We start from the raw sequence: 24,219 nt of genomic DNA, 5'->3' as shown, positions 1-24,219 counted from the left end.
AGACAATTGAGAGTTGGCTTGTTTACGGTGGAATTGGTAGGAGGTTAATAGGCTATTGTAACAACCTCGCATTTTGTGAGCGACTTCATGAACCATTTGTGGAACCAGTTACAAATACGGTTAAAATCTCTTTCAAGAGATAGGTGATCATCAATGGAGTTAATAGGACGGTAATCGTCGGCAAAAAGACGCATGCACAAAGAAATCTCGGAAGGTTAGTCATCAAAGTAAATTAATGCATTCCGTTAGAAATGCCACTGATCACCCACCTAGTAGGCCAAAAAACAATTACTAAATGCAACTTCGCCTTTTGCAAATTCGAACTGTACTTTACAGCCTATTTCACGAAGCACAACAATAATGAACTGATTTCTTGCATGCTTTCGATTTTGTTACTTCGCTGCATTATTTTAAATTTAGTGGAGTACTAGACTCAGATATGTGACAATTTTTTGTCCCGCGCATTCTATATAGGGCCTCTCGGACGAATATTGTGTACAAGCCACTATCCTGGGGCCAAGTAGAAATGCCACCCCTCCGTGTCGACCTTGTCAGGACGGCGTTCCCGTCGACAACAATCATTACTCTTCAGATGTTTTCCTAGCATCCTTTGGTATTCAAATAAACTGTCTTGCATCAAGAAGGAAATTGTCATTTTACTCTTCATTTCCCAAAGCCCAGCTAATTGTCGATACAATACCGGGAATAAGCATTGGTAACAGCACCTAAAGCAAGCATACTGAATTGTTACAGTAGACGATTTTCCTTACGACGGTGCATATCTCAACCCGGAAAGTCGTAGTTCACCACGACGTTGCCCTTCTCGTGAATCCACTTGGTGGCGATCCACTTGGACCCCCGCAGTACAGGGCAACCAACGTGCATGGTTTTTAAATCGGGTGCCCTCTTCTGGTGCCAGAAGGAGAAGTGCTGAGGGAAGTCGCTTCCCTCGTAAGGCTCGACGTCGAACCAGAAGAGGGCGTCACCGGCACGCGGCTTCACTGCGATGCCCAACTCGACGAATGCCGTGGCACCCCCTGCCATGACATCGGAAAGGAAGAACAGCATGGTGGCCAGCCTGTTGCCTCGTTCCTGCAGTTGTGTACTGGCAATCTGGCGGAAGTAACGTGAATCCACATGCGGCGTGTAGTGGCCCCCGAGGCCGTAGTTAGACACCTGATATTCCTCAGCCGACTCCAGGGAGAGGTTCGTAGCCACGGCTATGCGACGAGAAATCCTCTGGAGAACGTCATTTCCGGTGTCCGACAGCCAGGCAACCTGCGAAGTGCAATAGCCAGAAAAATGTTTGTAAGATTCCTTACCTCAGTGAGGATGCCTCAAGAGCGACGTGTCTTCCCTACACAAATTTTTGAAAAAGCCTCACTACGTAGCCCTTATTTGTGCCCACTTTTGAGAGTTCTCTTTTGGACTTAGGCACAACGCGACCTTCAGGCTTCTTTACTTCTCTCCTTGACCTGAAGGCATGGCTCACACTAAGTGAGATTTCTTGCTTCGCCGTAGCTCAAAACAGTGGATCTGCAGGCTGCGGCGACACGTGTAGAGGGCATGCAGTGTGCAAACACAACAACCGGCACCGCCTGTGCCACAGCGTGCAGAATACAACACATCGCTCAATAGCAGATTCAGCCGTGCTAGACAGGGCACCAGACGCTACCGGCCACATTGGACACCTCTGCAGATTTGCTTTAGGTGAGGCTGAGTTCGCCTATGGTGACGCATGCGAGGTCCTATTCCCGACAATGAAGCTCTAGTGGGACAAGAGCAATGCGATTGCGCAGTACACCCTGGTACAGTGGCCGAGTTTTATAGCAACGCCGTATATGCTTTCTGTGCATTATAAGTGCAGATCAATTTAGGGTCTCTCCTTGTCGTCGTAGCTCTCCGCTGACCAAGGAGAGCCGCACAGCGCTTCGTCGTAACGGCATAACCCACACGCTTCGAAAGCCAAGCCAAGTGGTTTATATATAGTCATAAACGTTGGACACTAGGGAACCGCTGGCGCTTGTCATTCATCTCCCCGTTGTTTAGCGCAAAGAAAACTGTAGGTACAGTCGGGGACTTAATTTTGCAGACCACGCGAGCGCGTGGCAAAAGCCGCCGATGCGCGCCCTGGAGGCCCGGCGCCTGTAGTCGAGACCGGCGCGGCGAGAATGCGCGTCCTGTTTACTCGCAGGCACGCCGATTTTCTCGCTTCCTGCAGCGGTGCTGCAATGGCCACTCAAGCACCGCATAGCGACGCCTTTGTAGCATTCTTTCCTTCCCGATGGCACATTTGGGGCCTAACGTGACGATTGTGAGGGCTTTGTCGCAAGTGTTCCTCGCGTGCTGATAAACACTTGCGCGTAATGTTTTATTTGTTTGTTTTGTGCTTTATCGTTTATAGACGATGAGGCTAGCGGCTTGCGAACGGCGTCCCCGAATGAAGCTCGTACGAAGCACAGTCTCACGGTACCGCGCTACCGACGACGAAATGTCAGCTATATGAATAGCGAACCTTTCCCAGCAAACCACGTTACGTCGTGCAGATATCCCGGAGACGTCAGCAATCGATATAGGAGACGTACCGTTGGGGTCAGATTTACATATATTCAACGTTCCTACAACTGCAAAAAACCCATCGAAATCACACGAAGGAATACGTACAGTAGACGTCTCATGGTACTTTTATATGCTGTTTACGGGACGTTACTTTAGTGGTACGTCTTATAGATATTGTAGTGGTACGCATGCAAGACGTATATAGATGTCTGTTTTACATTGGTTTTCTGTCTTTGGCACAAGCATTAGTTTTTTATATTCATGGCTTGTGTGCGTTAGTATGATATTGTTGAGATGAACCTGTATGCATGAAATTTACATTCTTTATGCATTATTTGGAAGTTTGGCCAGCCCCCTTTCCAAGGTTGCCTACGTGTTGTGGGCATTTATACTTCAAATACATGTCTTACTAGCTATTCAGCACTGTTTGCTGTTTCTTGTCACCTGGTTTCTAGATTAATGTGTTTCCACTTTTGAAGTGCTGCACTGCATGAAGTCTCATATGTGAAGTGCCCAGCTGAACACACACTCTCGCAGAAGCACACGAAGCACAGCTCTAAACAAGAAATGTCGCATCGAAAACAAGAGGCAGTAAGTAACAGCAAACCAGTCCTGATCAGCACAAGCGCCCTGGACACTAAGGCAACCACAGTAGCGTCATCGAATTGTACCATACAGCACGGCTGTACAGGCCTTCTGCAAATAAACTATCACAGAAACAATTAAAAAAATTAAACTAATTAAAATGACAGTCTCCCATCCTATCTGTAAGTGCCTGCAGCTGGGTAGTACGAACGCTTTCAAAGTACACATAAAACACAAACGAGTTCAGGTAAAACAGTTTATATTGAATTCCAAATTATGTAATATGCTTTCGCAACACAAGCACTTTCATTTTCTATCCTATCTACCATGGCCCACAGGGTACAAATTGTACAATTACAAGAATAGTACAAATATTCATGGCTATAAATAAGTCACACACAGCAGATAGGTTGACAAAAAATAGGAAGAAAAGCAAACATGTAAACACAGGGTACAAGCACAAGATAGTTATGCAACTTGAAATATCGGACATTAAAATAATTGGGTGAAAAACAACGCTAGAAAAGTGTGAAAACAAAGAAATGATTGAATGGTGGTTATAAAAACACATCAGATTTAAGAAACCAAATAGATCACATATAGTGAAAAGTTTGTGGAACAATAAAACAAAAGCACCTAGGAAACACAGAAGTGGTGTTGAGTGGTGGTTGTGAGTGCCATACAAATTTAAGCTACTTTAAACAAACCAACATCTAGGGAAATGGTTATGATCTATAGAAAAGGTTTGTATAAAGAAATGACTGCAGGGCGGTCACAATAGCAGTAGAAATTTACGTGATGAAATGATTCACAGCTAATGAAATAGCAGGACAACAATAAAACAACAAAACACTATAGAAACAACTTATTGAAATATGCTTAGGAAAACAAAAAGTTACACTTTTTTAATATTTCACACAAAGTGATATGATTTGGGAACAAACGAAAGAACGGGGAACACGGAAATGATTGATATTAGTAACAAAAAGACAGATTTACATGACTACGTGATTCACACCATGTGATACGCTCAAAGAACAATAACACAAAATAAAAACGCATGGAAGCACGGAAATGATTCAATGGTGGTTCGATGGTGCATGCCTCCATCATCTGTTATGGTAGGGATTCTTGAACAGTTTGCGTTCTTCGTTGCGGTGCCAGAAACTGCCCAAATAGTTGCAGATCAGACTGGTTGGAAAGTGAGTAAAAATTTCATGGTCCAAAGGCTGAAAGAAATTTAATACCTTTTCCAGCAATAAAAACTAAGAAGCCGCAGGTTGTCGACAAAGCTGATATTTGCACAGGTTGTGACTGACAATAAAAATTTGGGCCCTATACATTGTCTGGTGAAAGAATTTGGTGTCTCTAACAACACAAAGATATCTAGTTACACACAATGCAGGATGCCACTCGCAGGTGGAAAAAACCGTGCTTCTATTTTTCCCAAACCAGGAGAACTCCTGCGCCAAGTTGACCGTCATCAGTAGCTTGAGCACGCGCCTTGTGCAGACTGTTGCAGTAGCACCTCCCTTGCAAGCCAATTCTTCAATCTAGGCATAGGTACAGGAAAATCTGTGTTGTTAATACAGATTTTTAAGACTGGTATAATACAAAAGGGCCACTTAAATTGTCCCTGAAAAAGACAGTGTATGACAGCTGCATCTTACCGGTACTCACCTACGGGGCAGAAACTTCCAGGCTCACTAAAAGGCTTTCACTTAAATTAAGGACGACTTAGCATGCAATACAACGCTAGAAGATGGGTGTAACATTCAGGGACAGGAAGAGAGCGGAGTGGATATAATTTAATGTCAGCATTGGCACTACTAAGGCAACCTTAACGCTAACTATGACAGCTAATGTGAGGTACCACTATATATAAGAACTATATCTCTGAGGACATTTTAGCCCAGCTACAGGTCCCATCTGAACTTGCAAAATATTTTTCTGCGTCTATCCTAACCGCTTGGTGGATTGGAGTGATAATATATACACGGATGAAGCCATGTCCACAAAATCTGTCAAAAGGAAACATGCACAAACCCGGACAGCGTCACTGCCATGGACGTATACTTCCTGCAGCAGAATGGCGAGGTTGGCTAGTTGGTATATATGCATAACAAAACCTTCAAAAAGCACATCACTGAAAAACTCGTCATGTTGTCCTGTTCACTTGTCCTGCCAGGCCTACATTTTTAGTTGAAGTATATATGTTGTACAGCAGCAAGCATCAAATTAGAGCAAGAACTTTTTACAGCACGATCACATTCACACATAGTCTAAATTGCACCAGTCAGCAGCCTGCAACATGTAAGTAATTAGCAAACGACCGGCCAGACACCGGAATCATGCTCTGCCTTAAATCTGCGAATTCCCAAATGCTGGGTTACTCTGATCACCAAGGTGTGTTACACACTAAATTCACTAAGCTGAAAATTCCATAAGTGACAGAAATTTAACAGCCATTTCTGAATATTTTTACTAGGTTCTGAATCGTTAATTTACGTTTGCGATGCTGCCGTAAGACTACGAAGCACAACCAGCGCTGCTGATACTACTGTACCAGTTACGACATGCGTGTAGTTCTGACGTGTTACAAAGAAATTTGGGTTGCATACACGTTGTTCATTCCAAAATTCCACGACCAAACTGAGCGTTCGAAAAGTTGAACACTAAATCGAAACGCGAAAAAAGCATCCAGATGGCATTTTAATCTAATGGAGAACTATCGGAATTCACTCGATTTATTATTTTATTTTAATGCTACCCGCACGGCAATCATTCAATATATTGTGCACGTTTTGTAACCGAAAACTATTATGACGAAAAAAAACGGCATCTGCAGAAACGAAACAAAAACCAATATCACGCTAAAACTACACGATGTGCGTGTAACGTATACAGGCTTATATTCGCACACGTACTTATATTCGCACTCTCCAGCGTCCCTTATTTCATTTCATATCAAAACATTCGCCTAGCAAAACAGGACAGAACACAAACACTTCACCAAACACAGGGCTAGAAATTGCGCGAGAATTAATTCTGTTTACAAACGCAGCAGCCAGGTACAAAGGTCTACCGACAAATCTCCGCCACGCACAAAGCGATCATTCACCTTGTTTATTGTGTAATTTGGCCATTGAACATATATTCCAGATTGCTCTCCGCTGCCCATAAAGTAGGCGATTTACAAGTTTTATAAAAGAAATCCTCTGTTTTATTTTTAATGCCTACTTCCTTACTTAAAAATCATTGAAAGACATATGACTTGTCTGTTCGTTCTGCGCGTCCGCTTTATTCAAAACAGCACCTGGTTCCCATCGAAGAATGCCATAACATTATTCGCTACTTCTCGACATAATAGTAATCGCTATTTAAGGCCTTCGGAATGTTTTTGTCACTAATGAACGGGTCTTTAACCACTGAAAAAGTATCAGCTACTCCTCCTGTTTCGTTGTTGGATTGGTCCTTCCGCTCCGCTGGGCGTCTGCAAGGTGGCCCTTATCTGATGGAGGCGAAAAGCGGAAATGCTCAAGTGTGTTCGGAATTGAGGCGCATGTTACACATTCCCAGGTAATCAAAATTAATCCGGAGCGTTCAACTACGGCGCCCCTTATCGGCTGCGTAGCATGGGCGAGTTAAAACCTCATAATCAATCAATGCAAGCCGACCTTGAAGAATTGCTCCGGCCTTGGATCAATTCATTACCCCCGTAGGCATGATCTCCTCAGCTAACAGCATCTATTGGCCTATTAGTAAGCCGGCAAATGACCCTTTGAAAGACAGCTTCTCAAAAGTAGCGAATTTTACGGCATTCAAAGGGAGCCCGAGGTGCCATTTTTACGAATTCGACGGGCAGAGCGAACAGGCTATTTATGTGAGTACGTATTTCTATCATTTGTAAGTAATGAAGTAGGCACCAAAAACGCCGAAATAATTTCTTTTATCGAACTTGCAAATCGCCTACTTTATGGACAGTGGAGAGCGAGATGGAATATATGTTCAGTGGCCAAATTACGCAATAAACAAGGTGAATAAAGGTTCGCTATTCATATAGCTGGCATTTCGTCGTCGGTAGCGCGGTCCCGTAAGACTGTGCTTCGTACGAGCTTCATTCGGGGACGCCGTTCGCAAGCCGCTAGTCTCATCGTCTATAAACGATAAAGCACAAAACAAATAAAACATTACGCGCAAGTGTTTATCAGGACGCGAGGAACACTTGCGCCAAAGCCCTCGCAATCGTCACGTTAGGCCCCAAATGTGCCATCGGGAAGAAAAGAATGCTACAAAGGCGTCGTTATGCGGTGCTTGAGTGGCCATTGCAGCACCGCGGCAGGAAGCGAGAAAATCGGCGTGCCTGCGAGTAAAACAGGACGCGCATGCGCGTCGCGCCGGTCTCGACAACAGGCGCCGGGCCTCCAGAGCGCGCATCGGTGGCTTTTGCCATGCGCTCGCGTGGTCTGCAAAATTTAGTCCCCGACTGTACATTTGAAGCAAAACATATGTTCATTTAGTTAGGAAGGCTTGTTTGGTTGGTTTTTATGTAAGTTGTTGTTGTGATGCTTTCTTTCAAAGGGAAGGCCGTGCACCTAAAATAGAGGAAGAGGAGAAAGAGGAAGGAAGGAGTACCCGAGTAGCACAAATAATCGGTACTTCAAATTCATAGAAGGGAACGTCATAGAAGAGATCAGTGACATCAGCAGAGCCAGGCTAGAGTCGAGATCATATGAGTAAACTATTACGACCGAGGTAGGCCCCGGTTTACACTAAACTTGAGAGCCCACTCTCTAAGCCAAACACCCCGAGTGCTGTGAGAAAATTTGGGTCTTTTAGGGGGGGGGGGGGGGTGTCTTGAGAATCATCACGTGGAAAAGCATTGATGAGTATAGGGCGATGCGAAGAAACTGTGGCGCAGAGCCAGATGAAGTCATTGAGGGTGGCGAACACTGACGTTTGGCAGTAGAGGCAGTAAGGAGGTGGAGGTCTTGCCGGGTGAATCCATTTTCTCATCAAGTGGTGTGTGAGGGCTGCGTTTTGTTTATGAATATTTCCGCAAAGCGATGCATCGGAAGAGCCGGAGCCGTGTAGCCAGCGGGTGTAACATGCGCAAGGCGTAATTTTTGAGCATGACGTGCGTGGTCCAGTTGAAGGTGAGGGCCAGGAGAGAGGCGCAATGCGTCGTCGTCCATGGGAGGGGTACCAGCCAGATACTCCCTTGCTTCCTCCATGTGAGCCTGGTGACCCGGCAGGCATGCCAAACTGGCACTGGTCCCATTTCGAGCCAGAATGTCGATCATGTGTTGTATTTCGTGTAGAGTTAGGGGATCAAAGTAAGGACTTGCGGAGTTCTCGAAGTGCCTGATGGGAATCCGTGAGGATCCGAAGACGTAGAGGGGGCGGCGTTGCAGTACTGTACGTCAGGTGATCCACTGCGCTGAGGATGCTCTGAAGTTCTGCTTCCAAGTGAGACGAGTGTTGCCAAGGCCGAATGACACAGCCATCCAGACCAGCCGAGCTGGGCAGCGCCGAACCAGACCCATATGGGGAGGCGAACGGCTGGCGTCCGTGAAAATGTACGCTTCATCTGAAAATTTTGTTGCAAGGACGCCATCCAGGGCTTTCTCACTGGCAACAGGTCGATTACGGGAGATACCGCTTCGTTTATGGACCACTGTGACAGGCGGGAGTGACCACTGCGGTTGCGGAGGTGAGGCGAGCAGAAGTGTCGGAAGAATACGCAAGTCCCAAGCGGAGAGGGCAGTCCCCTGTAGCGTTGTCCTCCGAAAGGTTTGTCGCCCGAGTGCTTCCGCGAGGAGCTCTTCTTTAAGAGGCACCGGAGCAGCCCATCAAGTGCATTGAGGTGGGTATGCCTGCGAAGTCAAGTGATGGAAAGGAGCATGTCTCGATAAAGGACCGGCAAATGTTTCTTCTGAGTCGAGGATGGGCTGTAGGCCGGAGCGCCATAAGTGAGACAACCGACCACTACCGGCCGAGCGAGCCTGAGGCACGCCTATTAGTGAGCACCGGCAAATTTGTGTGAGAGACGAGAGATTAGGTGGAGCATTGGGTTCCAATTTTTCCGCACGTGACTTATGCACTCTCGAGCGCTGTTGTGACTGGCGAGGGGGAAGCCGAGCGAGTGTATACGACCGCAGTGGGAGGAAATGGGTGTGTCGCCGATGTAGATGGTATGATGCACATTTGTGGGTAGTTGGAGATGGCCGTGGACCAGAATAAATTCGGGCTTTTCGGGTGCTAATTTAAGGCCAAGAGTTGGAAGTGTAGTTGAAAGGCTGTTCACCCATGCCTGCAATTCCGTAGCCATGTCATCCGGGCAGTCGTGGTTGGCGGCCTCAACCCATTCTGCTTGGTCGTCAGCATAGATAATAGATAGCAAAACGAGCCGCAGTGTCCCGATCTAGATTGCGGGCGTCGCGTTCCATGGCCAAATTGAAAAGTACGCGTCCAAGGGCACAACCCTGTGGAACGCCCTTATCTACATGAAAGGTCCTGGGGCTCCATCCTGGAGGCGCGCAGGGGGGCCGAATCGGTCGATTTTCTAGACGATTGCGAACCCAGATTTGGGTCCCTTATCTTGAAAAGGCTATATCGAGCTATAAGGCTTTTCGCACGTCAAAAGTGAGGACATAATCTGGATTTCCAGCTCATGACGTACGGTTTAGACCGCGTCGTAGTAGCCAAAGGCAATCGTGAGTACCGAGGTGAGGACGGTAGCCAGTCCTGGACGGATAGAACCAGGAGCGTGCATATGAAAAATACAGTAAATCTGAATGTATCAAACTTCTATGTAAGAAATTTCTGGATTTAACGACGTTTTTTGATTCCCTATTGCCGCCCCATTGAAGCGCATTTGTTTGCGATCTCTATGTAGAGAAACGTCGCGGTGGTTAGCGTTGATGTAGCGAAGTCGGCTAGCGGATAAGTCATTGTTTTTTTGCACTTTCACTCGAGAATCTACAGGAGAAATAAACTAATTTAGCGAATACTACAACTACCGTAAGGAGCAAGCAGCAACGAAAACGTCTGGAATCGCCTAGAGAAATGCGTCTTGATTATGATTATGATGGTGATGATTATGCTGATGATAATCGGAGGGGCTAGCACCATCCCGTGGCTAACACAGCAGACACGTCTCGTTTTGCTTGTGTAGCCTGACCCTACACCAGCTCGCAAGAGTAACTACCCTTGACGTTTTGTTTTCGCCCGTACCGCAAACTACCGTGCGTTTGCACGTGTGAGTGCGGTTAAGTTTTGAGGTGCTAGGCCGTCCTGCCGGCGTGTGGTTGCGCGTCTTCCCTTCTATCTGTGGTATCGCTTCGTCGGGGATGAGTGCTGCTACTAGAAAACGACAAGTTGTGTTTTTTCCAAAAAAGCGCGCACTTTTAAATACCGTCTCCGCTGGCGAGAAAGGAGAATGTAGCCGCCTGGTATATTATCCCAGCTAGCAGTGTGTCAACAATCGATCGAGTGCTGTGAAGAGCATCAAGTTCGCAAAAAGGCACCCTTTCATCAAAAGTTTGGTTCTTGTAACGCATTAAGCCGCCGAAAAGTGTCAAAAGGCGAAAGTGCTACTTAAGTTATGTTTGTAAATACGCAGGTAAGTGACCTCTCTTCTTTGGGGTGCCGTGGAGTGCCTAAGCTCGTGCCAAAGCAGGAGGCGCGAATCACCCAATTTTTCGCTGTGAAATAAGTACACGAAGGATGAGATTGTAGTCACTGCTGTCTAGCACTGTGGCTTCGTTTCTTCTTCATTCTCACTAGCCTTAGTCGAAATCTGCATGAAACAAAAACCTCGATGTAACGAAAAATTACCAGCTTTTGTCAAATTCGTTACATCCAGGTTTTACTAAAACTGAAGCCGGTTGTTCATCAGGCGTTCAACAAGTTTACAGATCGTGGGTGTGAGAAAAACAGGCTGGAGGTTACTCAGCACAGAAGGGTCTTTGTTCGGCTTCGGTATTGGATGAACCATTGTCAGTCTGAGTTCGTTCGGAAAGTCACCAGAGGCACAGTAACTGTTAGTCATGTTCAGCAGTAATAAAAGTGCACACTCCTTTAAGTTACGCAGGTGCTGCCATGTCACACCATCATGACCAAGGGCAAAGAGAGGTTTGCGCTGGTGAAGAGCAGCCGTAAACTCGCCCATGGTAAATGGGACGTCGAGATGCGCATCCACGTCCGGAATCGTGATGATCGGCAGCGAAGGGGGGGGGGGGGGGGGGGTGCTGCGAGGGGCTTGAGGTACACAAAATCGTTATCAGCCGATTTTCTACGTCCACTGGTGGTGCCAGAAAATGAGCGAAGGAATAGCGCAGTTTTTCCCTTGGGCTTGCCCGAGAAGCTCCGAAACGTGCTCCACAGCTTGGAAATTCCTCTTTCTTTACCGAGCTTAGCACAGAGACTATGCCAATGCACGTTGTACTATACCAATGTTCGTTGGTCGTTGGTTAGACAGTGAGTGGTGAGTGTTTGCACGCGCTTCCAAGAGGTCGGTAAGATGAGCGTCAAATGCAGGTCTTGAAAAGTCGGATAAAATTTTCTCTGTAGCGTGTGCTGTATGACAGCAGAGCGTATGACAGCAGTGAACTTCGGTATGGTTGCATTTTGAGGGACACAGGCGGTGGATCGAGAAGTTTGCCAATCAATGCGCGGACGACATTGGCGAGTGCGGAAGCGCTTGCCTCAGAGAGTGCAGAAAATTAGATACTGATCACTACCCCAGGTGGTGGTATACGGGCTATAAGTGTGAATCCCTCCTGTAGTGGCAATGGTTAGGTCAGGCAAGTGTTTTTCTGCCCGGGATAAAGACCGACGTGGGTGGTTAACGTAGGGTCATTAAGAAGAGAGAGACAACAATCGTCAATGGCAGCCTCACGGCAGGAGCACCGACCATGCGTAGAGTCATACCCCCATGTATTACTTTTCGCATTAAAGTCCCAACGGATGATAAATGGAGTGTGGGGATACTGCAAGACAAGGTGGCGTAACCAATCGGTAAGATTTCTGAGACCCGGTGACTGGGTGATAATACGCAGACGCTGCAAGTAAGCGAGAAAAGAAAAAAACGGAGTGAGGAGGACACCGGGAACAACACGAAAGTAGTACGACGAAAAGAAAATGGTGTTTGCAAAGTTTTTTTTTAAACGCGAGTTATACTGAGGCCGTTGTAGAGCTCAGCGCTCTGTACATTTCGAACTACGCGCCATAACCCAACTGAACCAAGCAAATCGCAAACCTCAAACTATTCGTATTTTGCAAGCTGTCGATGAAAAAATGCTAAGCATTGTATTACCCAAAACACCATTGACGAGCCAGGCTCTGTGTTCTGTTTCACTAGCGTCGAACTGGGCCTTCGTAGCACGTTTAAGTCTCTCTTAAATCCTAAGCACCCCTTCTCCACTTCTGCTTGCATGCAGTGTGCTTACGCCGCAGGAAAGTGAGATCTATTTTGCCTCGCTATGACCGCGGGCGTAACCTGGGGTTCTGCTGCATCCACTCGTTACGATGTTACGCCTCCAATTGGAGAATCGCACGAGCCCCTTGTACAATAGCGCTGACTGCAACCTAAAATGTTCGTTAGTACTCAGACGATAACGTCCCTAAAATTATTACGCTAGACAGCTATCATTCGAATGGCGAGGGCTCGATTAGAACCTCTCTGCAAGGGACTGGTACCGAGAAAAATTAATGCCGTTCCACTCAATGGGAAAGCTGTCGTAAGTGCAGAGCAGTGACTCGCCATAATGGGTGGTGCCGTCGTTATCCGCTGACTGCTACCACCCCATGCAATTCACATTTCCAGCCTTCGCAGTGCTCGCGCGCCCCCTGCCTGAAACTGTGCCAGCGGCAGTTCGGTTGTCTTTGTGCTTGCTTTAAAGGGACCCTGCAACACTCTTCGTGCAGTGCAAGTAAACCTGCGCGACGTTTAGATTAGACTTGCAGGAACACCTGAGCCAAATTTTACACGTGCACGTGAAGCGGTAAGCGCGCAAATCGCCGTGAAAGACGCGGAAAAACCAACCGCGCTCTTTTCAATTCCCCTCATTATGCACCCCTGGCATGGCCTCTGCGACGTCAATCGGGCCATGGCTGTCCTGGCTGTCCTCTTGGCTGTCGCTGGTCAACTTCGCGGCAAAATTCTGGCATTTCCTGTGACGATCAGCCGTCGTCGGCGCTGTGTATGAACCTCTTCTATGTCTGAACCTGCTCGCATGCTTTTGGCGTTTCTTTTGTTTTGAGTGCGCGCGGAGTTTGAGTGACAAACTAAATATTCCATTTTCAACGAGCCCACTCGACAACAAACGTTTATTGCTCCAAAAACGCCCTACCAGCCTGAGCACTTGCTTGCGAGCAGGCCACCATGCCTTCTTTTTTGTGGCACCAGACCGGAAATAGACCCGTCCACGTTGCGGGGGAAAAGGACGAAACTCCCCGGTCTGTGACATATCGAAGGATGCCGAACAGAACGCCGCGCGCCGCCCCCCCCTCCGGGAGAGAGCGCGCAGCTTTCGTCATGTTGTCCGCGGTTGAGTTGAGAGGGGACATTTATGCGGGATTTTTCATCGCGCGTAGTTTCGGTGATAATGAACGGATTTTCATAATTCTTGCGGGAGGAGATTGCTGGGGCCATAGACTTTACCCCAAAATACATTCCGAATAGTCGATGGTAAGTGTTGCAGGGTCCCTTTAACGTCGTATGCTGGAGTTGTTTTGCGTCATTTTGAACGTGCAACTCTCTCCAGCACTGCTGAAGCCTTTCTCCATCATTTCGAACGCGCCATTTTCTTTCTTGCGAGGCTTGAGCCTTTCTGCAGCATTTCGAACCTGCCATTTTTTTTCTTGCGTGTGGAGCCTTTCTGCGTCGTTTAGAACACGCCCTTTTTTTCTTGCACGACCGCATTTTTCGCTTACTATAGTAAAAACAAACCCAACGAGCGTTCTTAACTAGGTGAACGCGGGCGCTGCCAGTTAATTAGGTATATTTTCCCTCAAATGTACCTATAGTTTTTTTTTTGCGCTACACAACAGGCAGATGTAGGACAAGCGCCAGCGGTTCACGAGTTTCGAGCACTTCTGACTACAGAAACCGCTTAGCTTTCGAAGCCTCTCGGGTACGCCGCGACGACAGCGCTGCAACGGAACGCCCTGTTGCTCTACTTGGGTCCAGCGAGCGAGCTACGACGACAAGGCGAGCGTCTAAAGTGTTGTGCACTTAAAAGAACAGACCGGCAGCTGGCCGAGTTCCAGGCAGGGGTCACGCGAGCACTGCGAAGGCTGGAAATTTCAAGTGGATTGGGTGGTGGGAGTGGGCAGATAAAGGCACTACATCCCATTATGGCGAATCACTGCTCTGCACTTTCGACACGCTTCACATTGAGAGGAACGGCTTTATTTTTTCAATAGGGCCCCTGTATTTTTCAGGGGGCTTTTTTTATCAAGCAATCGAAGTGCCACCTCGCGAAGGCTTGGCAAACCATGCTGATCGTTTCTTGTAATTGCCGCACAGCGGCGCTGCCGAGTGGAGTTCTTCTGCTTGCACTACGCCCTGGACTGGACCTCACGCAAAGGCCAGCGCCGCCATCGGAGAGCATAATGTGAATGGCTGTTTCGCCATTTCCGCCTCCCGCGACAGGCAGTATTACTATGGTGTATTACACAGGCTGCGTTGTACATAAACAGCAGCTGATGAGCGACGTATTCACTTTGTTTTCTTCCGTATGTGTAAGAAGGCCGCATATAGAAGACGCCATATAACATATAACTTTGTTCAATTTGAATGAAGTAGCCTCTGGTATTTCACTAAGCTTTATTCAGACACAACAGACCTTTTTTCAGCAGGGAAACCGCAAGGCGTATAAAAAAACTTGCAAGTTTCGCGCTGCAGTGACGAAGTATCCGCAAGAGTGACGTATGATGTACCAGGAATAACACACGTTAGCATTCATGTGATACCAATAAACCGAAGTAGAGGCCTCGCCATGTGCAATCGCCCAGTCATGTTTCTTCGCCATGGCTAAGGTCACCGGCAGCCAATCGCAGAAACAACATTCTCTGACGTCGTAGAGGAGTCGCCAGGAAGTGGCTCGGCAGTCGCCACACGTTCACGTGTTTTGTTTATATCTCCTGAATTATTTTGAAGTTTCATCCGAAATTTGTGCAGTTACTATAGAGACACACCTGTATTTGCTTCATTAAAAGCGAACTCTTATTTTTTATTACCATTAGACGCCAAACGAGCTATGGTCTTCCTGACGCCTTTAGGGGCCCAGTGTTCCGGCAAAGATTTGATTGAAAGTGCAAATGCGAGAGATTTGGCAGAGCTCAACATTGCAATTCTTCCTAGTGCTGTCCCGGTACTTTCTGCGCGTGGGCGTAGAAAAACTCATTCTCAATCTCGGTGTCCAATCAGCGCAGCTATTAACAAATACGCCAGCAGAAAAAGAGATTGACTGTGAATTATCAATAGAATTGCACTAACAGTACAACACTTTTTTGGAAGAAAAGAGGTAATGGCAAAATATTTTGCGTTGCTTTCTTCAAATTTGCTTCATGGAAAGGACTCCTTCCGTTCATTTTTCATGTATTTCTGAAAAGAGGCGCTGTTCCGCCACCAGGTACGATCACCAACTCCCGCAACTGTCTGCCCTCTCCAATTCTATACCCATGTGTACGATGTGCATTTTATTTATGCTTCGCTGCTCCTCTACCTACACTGGGCGGAAGGGCTTGCATTGTTTCTTGATTTCCATTAGCAATCTAGAGCGAACGGATGCTGCCATCTTCTGCATCAGGGAAACGGCGTCTGCTAATTAGAAGACTTAATTTTCCGGGAAAGCTTCTATATGGGATGCTTTTTCTTTTTCCCCCCGAAACAACTTCACGGTCACGTTGCACGGATTGGATAACACCAAGGAAGGAACAGCGCAGGCGCAAGGCAAAGAAAGGACAACACTCGCGCTGGACTTGTAACTCAACGTTTGATTGAAGAATGGCACATCCTACGATCAACCAACTGCAACGCATGCGCAAATCGTTTTGCCCAACAAGACACTCCATACTGAGTGCACCACCCTAATAAACGTCAGCCTTGTAGGAATTGTTGTAATCACATCACTGAAGGCAATGGAAGGTACACTAGCACACTTTGCTTCTTGTTGCTGTCTCATATAAAACGACGCCTCAAGCATCTCTCCCCTCCTTTTCGTTATGCCTTTGTCCGGAAAAGCTACATTTTCAAAACATGGTGCACACTTGTACTAGCGACCGTGAAAGGCAAGACGACCGGTTCCTTGAGAATTGATCAAAGCACAGTGTCCTCGTAACCGCTTACTCACACATCGGCCCGTTTGGCTGATATATGCCTCACCACATGTCAACACAGTTCTGTACGTCACACGCGTCACACTGTTTGCGTACTTGTTCAAAAGTTTTGTTTTTCGGGCGATTTCATTTTTTCCAGCACTTTCGACGCGCCAGCTACGGAGACCTGACAGCCTATCCGGAGCGGATAACATGACTCGTACTGCATGCCTCCCGCCAATTTTCTCGGTATTGTGTCACATTTTTTGAATATATTGCATTACTTCATTCTTTCTCTTCGCTTTGTATTTGTCGCGACCTAGCACTCTTTGATTTCGTTTTTGAAATTTATATGCCCACACGCAGCGACCGCAATTACCAGTGATGCCGAAAAACCTGCAGCAATTAACCTCAGAATCTGAAGGCGGAGGGTCTCCTCAATAACGCGGCCACAGCTTTCCTCAAGCGCATTATTGAAAAATAGTTGTGCTACTCTTCTTTTTACCAACTTAGAGTGGTTTGAATCTAATGGCACTGAAGAGTTTTTAGTTCCAGAAGAGTTAATCTAGCAAACATGATTGTCGCCTTTAAAACGAGGAAGTTAAAAGGTACATTTCAAGGTGTCACACCATAATTTAAGACATGTTCAAATATCTTAGATGACATGTCTTTCTTTGCCTGGTGTCTTCGTTGTATTCTCGGTGATTTTCCCAAAACGTAGGAATGCAGCAACTGGCCCCGAAAGCTATACTTCTGCATTTCACGGACACACGAGGGACTAGCGCCAATGGGTTGTACTGCGATTGGGCTGTAATTGGACTGTGAACAAATAGATGTTGTGACATAAACGACGTTTCCCACCATGCTAAGTAGGACATTCAAAAACATGCATCCGGTGAAAACAAGCGCACCTAGGCAAGCCTATACACTTCAAAACACATGCAGTACTTGGGACGCCTGCTTTGTTTTCTCGTTTCACGGCTTACGAAAATACCGTTGTTGGTCTCATACTCTCCATAGCAGAGGCTCAAAAGCCGCTTCTCTCCGCTTACAACATAGAAGAGAACTTACAAATACGATGCATTAGATTTTTGGGGGAGAAGTCCTCACCTTGTTCAGTCATTTCTGCCTAGTTTTTCAATAACAGCTTTCGTATTTTAAAACGATTTGTTTGCATTGGTAATACAAACAGTTGAAGCGAAAATGTTTTCACGAGGAGCAAAAAAGCGGACAATTCCCCCAGTCCCCATCAAACGAGTAATGGCTTCTTCACCAACCATCGCCATTCATGGCATTGTACGTATGTAGATGAAACATACCTTTGAAACAAAACAGCAGCATTAGGCGATAGTTGTAAATTGCCTTCTACTCCTTTGTACTCTACTTTGCACCATAGCGATTACGTGATATAATACTGTTCTGCTGACGGTGAGATGTGCAAACTATTTTGCTTACCTTACTAATACGTTCCCAACTGGCGCCACTTGGCTGCTCGTTACTGATGTAAAGCCGAGCACGATCCAGCGATGTCACCGACTTGTGCCGGATAAACGTCAACTCCGATCGGCTCAGGAAGCTCCGAAAAAGGACGATGCGAGGCTTCAAGGAGAGCACCTCCAGTGCAAGCGGGTTCAGCTTGAGCAGAGGATGCACGGGATCTGTCGATGATCGGCACACTAGATCCTTCCCCGCCTGCCCGAAGTCACCCCCGCTGACACACACCGATTTGTACGATCGAACGTCACTGGGCGGTGACCCCGAATGCCTAGGCTGAAGCCCTCTTTTTATCAATGCTCGTCGACGCTTGTCATTCGCTTCAAGCCAAGAGGCACCCAGAGCCAGTCTCCTGCTTGTGCTGCTACGTGCTTTTGCGTTCAAGAGGGCAGCTTGAAGCCAGGCAGAAGTGTTGCCGAACCTTCCTTTAACGAAGCAACCCCTGGCGACATCTAACGATACGTCTGGGGAAGTGGCGAGGATATAAGGGGATGCCATGGCAGCCATCCTGGACGTCGGAATGTCGTACACCTGTTGAAGCTTGCAGACTGAAACGGCCGCCCCGCTCAGGTCCAGATCTGTTGGCCACCAGTGGCGAGACGATGGTGACATGAAGGCATTTCGCAGAGGACCGTCGTCTGGATTTGAGCGTTGGGCAAGAACATCTCTCCAGAAGGCACCGACACTACTCGCCGAGAGGAACTTGCCCAGGACGTCGTGGTCGGTGTGAGAAGCGGCGGCCCTCTCCCATTCGGTGTGCTGCTGCTTCGCTATAGTCAACCTCCGCTTTTCCCGCAACAGAAGGTAGGAGACGTCTTCCAGGGTGAGGGATTCACTCGCAAGCACTTCCTGCAGATGCTGGCTGGACGTGAAGAGATCATTCGAGGTTAAAGCGTTTCCGAAATACAAGCAGAGCACGAAGAATTGAGGCCAAACGGAAGGCATCTTCTTCTTCACTTGGCTGACTGATGTGAGCAGGCAACGAATAGGGGGTGTCGCGACCGGCGGAGATACAACCAGCCACGACATCGTTTAGGCTGCAACTGGTTTATTTCGCCAGTTTGAACGCCCTGACACCCTGTGTGAACGCCAGTGTGAACGCCAGTGTGACCCTGCTTTCGTCGTCGTTGTCTTCGGAGCGGCTGGAGATGCAGACGTTTATGATGATTATGGTCTTCGTGGTTGATTATTATAATGCGTTTCTAACGTGCGGACTAGAGGCGATTGGCCCGGCATAAACTGTTGACTGTGCGTTGTCTGTAGCTTGTATGCCTAATTTATATTCCAGAAAAAAAGCGCGCTCGAAATTAAACCCAGTGCCGTGGAAACAAACTAACGTATCTCCAAATAATTATGGCCTCCATAGCCATTCAATCAACCAGTTGCAAAAATACGAGCTCAAATACAATTTACAACCTCTCTTTTTGTGTACTTGAAAATTCTGCCCCAGAGGACAAAACCAGGCCATAGAAAGAGTCAGCCCGATACGGTTAATTGACTACAGTCAAACCTGGATATAACTGACCTATGTGTAACAAATTGCTGGATTTAACGAAGTTTTTCAATTCCCCCTGGCCCCCCATTGAAACATGTGTTTGCGGTCTCTGTGTAACAAAACGTCGCTGTGGTTAACCTTGACCAAAGGAAGTCAGCGAGATGATAAGTCATTGTTTTCTGCCCTTTTACTGTAAAATCCACCGGAGAAATGAACTATTCTACAAATACGAGCCCTTCCATAAGGAGCTAGTAGCAATACAGAAGGTCTGGAATTGTTAAACATGAAATTCGTCATGATGATGATGATAGGGAATTGAGTGGCTAGCACCATCCTGTGGTTAGCGTAGGAGTCGCTTCTGGTTTTGCTTATGTAGCGTGACACCACACCGCCTAGCACGAATAACTACCCTTTACGTTTTTTTCTCTCCCGCACAGCAACCTACCGTGCGTTTCCACGTATGAGTGCGGTTTCGGTTCCAGAATTCTGAGTTGAGGTTTTCGCCAGTCATAATGGCGTGTATTCGCGCGTCTCCAGTTCTGTCTGTGGTATCGGTTCCCCGGTGATGTGTGCTGCTGCTAGATAAATGCCGTTTCCACTGGCGAGAAAGGATGTTGCCACCTGATACAGAATACCAGCTAGCACCCTACCCTCTCTACAATCGTGAGTGTCGTAAAAAGCATCGAATTCGCAAAAGTCACTCTTTCAGCATAATTTTTGTCCTTGTAATGCGTCAAGGCTCCGAAGAGAGAGAGAAAATATTTTTATTTCTCCAGCAGAGGCTGATGTGTGGGCGTCGCCCTGTGGAAGGCTTCCCTAGTCCGGGATGCCTTGACTTCGGCTGGCCGTCCGTGCTCCGGTCACCAACTTAAGCTGGATATCCCCGTCCGGGCTGGCCAGGGAAGCCCTCCACTGCTCGAAGGTTGGGTTGGAAAGGGGGGGCAAGTCTGGAGTTTGTTGGCACTCCCATATGATGTGGTAGAGGGTGCCAGGCTGGGGACAGTGAGCACAGAGGGAAGAGTGTTGGGTGGGGAAGATGAGGTGGAGGCGGGTGGGATGTGGATAGGTATTCGTTTGGAGCCGCCGCCAAGTTGTAGCGTCCTCTCTGGAGAGGCGCCAGTGTGGTGGTGGGAGACGACGGCGAGTTTGCCGGTGATGCGCGGGAATCTCCATGTAGCCATTGAGTGGGTGGGGTTGATCGTGAGGGGGAAACATTGGCCACCGTCGGCAATGGCTCGGTGTATCATATCGCGAGCCACTGCGTGAGCCGCTTCATTACCGGGGATGGCGGCGTGTCCAGGAGCCCAGATGATGCGGATGTCAGGGCTCGTTGAGCAGTTTTTGAGGATGTGAAGTGCTGATGAAGAAATTCGGCCAATTTGGTAATTTCGGCAGACTGTCTGCGAATTGGTGAAGATGGTTACTTGGTCAGGGCGGGAAATGGCGGCCAGGGCAATGGCTATTTCTTCGGCGACATCGATTGAGCTTGTGGTAGTAGTGGCGGCAGTGACGCATTGGCCAGTATGAGTAACTACGCAGGCTACGTGGCCGGCGCGCCCAGGGTAGGGGGTAGCATCTGTATATAGGGCGCTGGGGTCTCCGCCGTATCGCGCAGTCAGGGCTCGAGCACGGGCAGCCCGGCGCCCGAGGTGGTAGTTGGCGTGCATATTGCGAGGAATCGGGGCCACCCGGATGCCATCTCGCAGGGCTAGAGGAATGCGTTGTTTTTGTTCCCTCGGGGGTATCGTATTGAGTCCTAATGCTGTAAGGGCCTGTCGACCAGTGGGAGTCAATTGCAGGCGCCGTAGTTGATCTGAATGATGGGCTTCTTGCAGCTCTTCCCACGTGTTGTGAACTCCCAAGGCGAGTAGTTTGTGGGTCGCAGTAGCAGTGGGTAGGCAAAGCGCAGTTTTGTACGCTTGGCGAATCATTGTGTTGAGCCGAGCCTTGTGTCAAAATGCACAACTGATACTTCAGTAACGTTTGTTATAAGAGAAAAAGTGACCTTGCTTCTTTTGGCCTAAGCTTGGGCCTAAGCTTGTGCGAAAGCGGGTTGCGCAAATCACGCAGTTTTTTCTGTGAAATAAGTCCATGGAGGGTGAGTTCACCTTCACTAATGTCCAGCATTTTATCTCCGTGTCTGCTTCATTCGAAACCTGCGCGTAACAAAACCTAGATGTAAAGAAAAATTGCGAACGTTTGCCAACTTCGTTACATACGGGTTTACCGGTACTTCAAGAGCACATGTCTAGCTGCTAAGAAGATGCTGCAGTGGAGAAAATATGTTCGACTGATTCCGGGGATGCCGTCGTGCACACATTTTAGTCCCGCAAAGTCCTGATATACAGAGATATAAATTGAGATCCGGATTCCCGCAGTGCAACTCGTTGAAAATTACTTCGCAATGCCGCGACGCACAAAGGGGAGCTTTGAAATCCATCTTCGAATGTGTGCACTCCTCGTTAAACGAGAGCGCATATGTTATGCTTGAGGATGCGAAAACGGAGAGATGTGAAATGCCGAACTGAAAGCGAGTTGCGAAAGGAAGATCAGCGAGATTATCTGCTATTTCCTCACCCCTGAGGCCCGTATGGCCGGGAACCCGTGCCAAAAAAACCATTCTACCCGTCTTCGAGAAATAAAAACAGAAGCTTGTGGTACAGCGCAGACCCTGAATTGGCAGTTAGTTCAGAATTCAGCGACATGCTATCAGGCAATACAATGCTTTCAGTCATATAATGTAGTACTTTGTACAAATCCAGAGCAATTGCAAGAAATCCGTTTATAGCAAATGCAGTCTAGTCAGGGATTCGCAACGAAGTAGTCCGATCTAAAGACTACGAAGAAGTACCAATCTGTGCTTTCTCAGCCGTTTGAAATGCCTGCGTGGAAAATACAGAAGACGCCAGGTACTCGGATAACTACTCATTCAAGAGGGCTGTTGGAAGACTCCGGGGTCACAGCTTCGCAGCGGAATATAGCGGAAGCATTTACAATGGAAATCTCTCCTTCTGGCTGTATTGTAGATATTGCAATACGTAAGCTAAAGAAAATAGGCGGAAGACATGTTTGCACGAACTGCACTTGGCTCGAGATCTCTTCTGGCAGGAAGAAGCACAAAAATGGCTGCGGCTTAGCCCAGGTAATTCCCGGATTCGCACAGTGAAAGTTTGGCTTGTAAAGTGAAAGCATGGCCAGGTTAAACATGTTTTCACTTAGTTAACCTTTGATTTAGCTTGAATTATTAATAACCTTCGTCCAAAGTCTGCCTTTGCCTATGGCTGCAGCCCCGCTACCGGCGTTTTCCTCGTAAAACGCGTCATCGGACAATATCCGTGGGGGGTGAGACGCCGTCTGCCGAAGACGGCTTAAAGGAGCCATGAAGAGAAAATACAACTTCGTTTAATTTGACAGAACTAGGATTCAGTATCTCACTCAGCTCTTTTACAGCCACAAAAGATGTTTTTATAACGAAAAAAAAACAAGAAGTATTTAAAAACTTTCAAATTTTGCGCCACAGTGACGTGTTATGAGCAACAATGACGTCATACAGGCCAACAATAAAACATTGCGTTAACGGCACCTTAGCATTCAAGTGATGCAGTCAAATGGAACTAGAGGCCCCATTACAGACGTCCAGTCATGTGTCGTCGGGACAGGTCACTTAGGCGGCCGCCAATCGCACAAACAAGGTTCCGTGACGCCATAGAAAAGTTGCGGGAAATTGGCTAGGGGTCGCGACTTCTTTACGCGTTTTCTTTAATATCTCCGTTATTTGTTCGAAGATTGCGATGATATTGGTATCATTCGGCCTCCTCGATTATCAGTCCCGGATCGTCCGCGGACTGCCCGAGACGCGATCCGGCGCTCTTTTTTCCCTGTATTCCTATGAGCCTTCCGGTCCGAGGGCAGTCCGAGGACTGCCCGCGGACCGTCCAGGACTGGTAAATCGAGGAGGCCCATTGTTATCGGGACAAAGCAGTCTTTCTAATAAACCGAACTTGTATTTTGTCTTCATGGCTCCTTTAAAGCCTCCTGCTTCGGCGAAACGCTCAGAGAAGAGGGGCAGGCCTCTCTCTCGTTCATTGCCAAGCTCGCATTCACGTGGCGATTCACGTGGTCAGGCGCGAACCAGCTGCAGAGAGCGCATGCGCCAAACCGGCAGCATCGGTGGCAGCGGCGAACACGGCCACCGTCGGAGCTCGCCCTGGCTAGTAACGCGATGCGTTGCCAAAAGTGTACCGGAGCTGCCGTCAAATCAACGTCAAATTTACCGCGATGGCGAAACTACTCGATGATAAGTAAGGCTTTTTTTTAGAAACAAACCGGGAATGCACACGAAGATACTTTTCGCAGCGCCTACAGGTTCCTGACACGTGTGCGTTTTCTTTCACTCTCAGGGCTTCCTGTCGGTTTTTTTAACGTCATCAACTATTATCATCACATCTGCTTAAGTGTGACATTTCCTGCATCAACAACACAATTTCTTTCTTAATACCTCCAGTAGACCGATTCTTTATTATGGACATGTCGTAGACATTCAAAGGATCCCATCAACAATGGCATGCTGGAAATGAGAGAGCTTACGGATTCGCAAAACACCCACACGACGAAGGTGACGAGATTGGCCTTCCGCTCCTCGCCGATGATATGAGGAGAGAAAGACACAAAACTTTATTATTTGCGGCAGGTTTAAGGAGTCGGGGTAGCCACAGGCTCCAGCCTGGCGGCGACTCGCGTAGCCCTGTCTACGAGAGAGA

The 24,219-nt window shown here is 47.6% G+C and overlaps 1 protein-coding gene across 1 annotated transcript; it reads right to left on the bottom strand.

Moving 5' to 3' along the window:
* Nucleotides 1-204: 204 nt before the first annotated feature.
* On the bottom strand, nt 205-18,993 carry LOC144148056 (prolyl 4-hydroxylase subunit alpha-1-like). Its single transcript, XM_077679654.1, has 2 exons — nt 17,926-18,993; nt 205-1,278 (listed from the first exon to the last, which is right to left on the bottom strand). Exons 1-2 carry the CDS (start codon nt 18,991-18,993, stop codon nt 784-786), a joined length of 1,563 nt encoding a protein of 520 aa, XP_077535780.1. The 3' UTR covers nt 205-783.
* Between the last annotated feature and the right edge of the window lie 5,226 nt (nt 18,994-24,219).

Source organism: Haemaphysalis longicornis, unplaced genomic scaffold (genome assembly GCF_048455015.1).
Source record: "Haemaphysalis longicornis isolate Haplotype H1 unplaced genomic scaffold, Haemaphysalis longicornis Haplotype H1 scaffold_75, whole genome shotgun sequence".
NCBI lineage: Eukaryota > Metazoa > Arthropoda > Arachnida > Ixodida > Ixodidae > Haemaphysalis > Haemaphysalis longicornis.
Note: the sequence above shows the minus strand (reverse complement) of the source record. Positions and strands in the feature narration are given on the sequence as shown.

Bases quoted from the DNA above. Each gene is read 5' to 3' on its own strand.
- LOC144148056 (XM_077679654.1), bottom strand. From the start codon at position 18,993: ATGTCGTGGCTGGTTGTATCTCCGCCGGTCGCGACACCCCCTATTCGT. The intron at 1,279-17,925 runs GTAAGCAAAATA...TGCACTTCGCAG, and splicing joins GTTGGGAACGTATTAGTAAG to GTTGCCTGGCTGTCGGACAC.